The sequence below is a fragment of the Mycena indigotica genome, assembly GCF_014461135.1.
Source record: "Mycena indigotica strain 171206Taipei chromosome Unknown Mind.scaff0003, whole genome shotgun sequence".
Lineage (NCBI taxonomy): Eukaryota > Fungi > Basidiomycota > Agaricomycetes > Agaricales > Mycenaceae > Mycena > Mycena indigotica.
Genome location: NW_023503002.1, coordinates 3,699,579 through 3,701,716, shown reverse-complemented (window position 1 = coordinate 3,701,716; position 2,138 = coordinate 3,699,579). Strand labels below are relative to the sequence as shown.

Below are 2,138 nucleotides of genomic sequence, written 5' to 3'. Positions count from 1 at the left end.
CTCATGGATAAGCGCCAAAATTCAATCTCGCTGATAAGTAGTGTGAAGCGCTTACTCGTATGTTCCTTGTCTGCATTGCACAAGATGAAAAGACCTTACCCATATGCCACAGGCACAATACCGTTGCGATACTTATCACTGCATCCCTCGCGACCACCTCTCGCCTCACGGTGTCCCCCCTGCTGCCGAATTCAAAGTTTTGAGAATGGCAATCGGTCCCGGCGCGATTGGATTGATATGATAGGCGGCGCAAGACGAAGCACGCAAGACATGTAACCCAACCCAGCATAGCCTGGTATTCAACGGGGACGGGGTATTCAGGTCCAAACGCACTTGGGAGCGCGCCGCGGGAGTGTGGGCCCAACGGAACGAGACACTAGCCGGGTAGTCGTCTTGAATGGGACTATTCACAGCTGCGAGTGTCAGTTTGCAAATCTACTTGAAGGGAACCGTGCCAGTGACTTCAATTGACGCCCACCGAAACCCTTCGGCGTACACAAGGCCGTCGGAGCCCGGCCGGGCGCATCCACCAGAAATAGCTGTCGCGAGGGGAAACCACCCGCTTCCCCAGCGCGTCGTCAAATTCGGTACACATCTCGATGATAGCGAGTCTCTCTAAATCGGACGCTATACAGTATGTGGTTGCACATAGTGGTTTTCAATTCTCGCTGTAATAACACTGAACAGAGATATAGAGATCGTCACAATATTCAATACCACCCTAGGGCCAGGGCGTAGCGCATCATGTAGCCTCTTTTGCACGACGTGATTCCCGCAATTAATTGACGCCAAAGGAAGATATAAAGGACGACCTATTCTCGTCCTCAGCCACAGCTCCAAAGCGCTATGGTCCTCTTCTTTATCATCGCTTTCCTTTGCGTCTCAGTCTTCGCGGCCCAGTATCCCTCGTTTGGGACGGTGAAGACGAGCACTTCCAATGGTGTTATGCACGTCGTCCTCAACAATACTTTCTCTGAAATCAATCTACTTGACGCCCACCTTGCATTCGACCTCGCCAACCTCATCGCGCGCCTGCAAGTCAACGGCACGGACTCGGACATCCACGTCGTCGTGTTCTCCAGCGCGAATCCGCACTTCTTTATTGCCCACAGCGATATCAACATATTCGTCAATGGATTCCGTGCGTCTTTGCCATCGTCGTTATTGAACGGCTGTCGTTGACGCCATAGCAGAGGGGCTGGAACCGTTATTCGACCCTTTCACACCCGATATGGGCTTCCTCGACTCGCTGTTTTGGAATATCACCCAGCTTCCGCAGGCGACGATTGCGATTATCGAGGGGGTGCGTGTGATGTCCTTCCTTATCTATCCTTCTTGTCGTTGAAATCAAGTCCAGCGCGCACGTGCAGCCGGCAACGAATTCCTCATGGCCTGCGACATGCGCTTCGCGCTTTCTTCGCCGGAAGTGCGCCTGGCCCAGACCGAGCCCTCCGTCGGAGGCAATCCCGGCACGGGCGGGGGGATGTACCTCTCGAACCTCATCAATCGCGGGCGCACATTTGAATACCTGCTGTCCGCCACGGATATCGACGCCGACACCGCCGCGCAGATCGGCTGGGTCAACCGTGTCTTCAAGACCAAGAACGCGCTGTACGACTACGTCGACAAGCTGGCAAAGCGCATCGCCATATTTCCGCTTGCCGGCATCGCGGGCACGAAGCAGGGCATCAATGCGGTCAGCCGCCCGCCGCGGGATGTCTACATCCAGGACGCACAGGACGTGATTGTCAAGCTCTTGATACAGTCGTCCCTTGGCCAGTCATTGTTGAAGAAGGTGTTGAAGGCGACGAATAACCAGAGCATTGGTGCGTTCGAGCTTGATTGGCCGAACCAGGTGGTGCAGATCTACAAATAGAGTACTATTCCCAGTCCGATATTGATCGTCTCCGGCCGATGACTTGTCTACATATCATTTAGTAATATTAGTAATTTAGCTTCCAAACACCAAGGATCACCGGCAATTAGCAAGTCACTCACTGCCAGTGCCAGTGTAGCGGTACTATAGTAGTAGTAGACTACTTGCTAATCAAAGGGACACTGTGCTGTTTCCACAATTTTCCCTGTGAAAGGTTAGATAAAAAATATAAAATCTTTACATATTTCTTTTCTGAGGGGAT

General features: G+C 52.5%; 1 protein-coding gene across 1 annotated transcript; it reads left to right on the top strand.

The window, feature by feature from the left end:
• Positions 1-846: 846 nt before the first annotated feature.
• On the top strand, positions 847-1,876 carry MIND_00384200 (uncharacterized protein; the record flags this gene model as incomplete). The annotated part of the gene is made up of 3 exons (XM_037360674.1): positions 847-1,141; positions 1,194-1,303; positions 1,358-1,876. The coding sequence occupies 3 exons, from the start codon at positions 847-849 to the stop codon at positions 1,874-1,876; spliced, it is 924 nt and encodes a 307-aa protein (XP_037223559.1).
• Between the last annotated feature and the right edge of the window lie 262 nt (positions 1,877-2,138).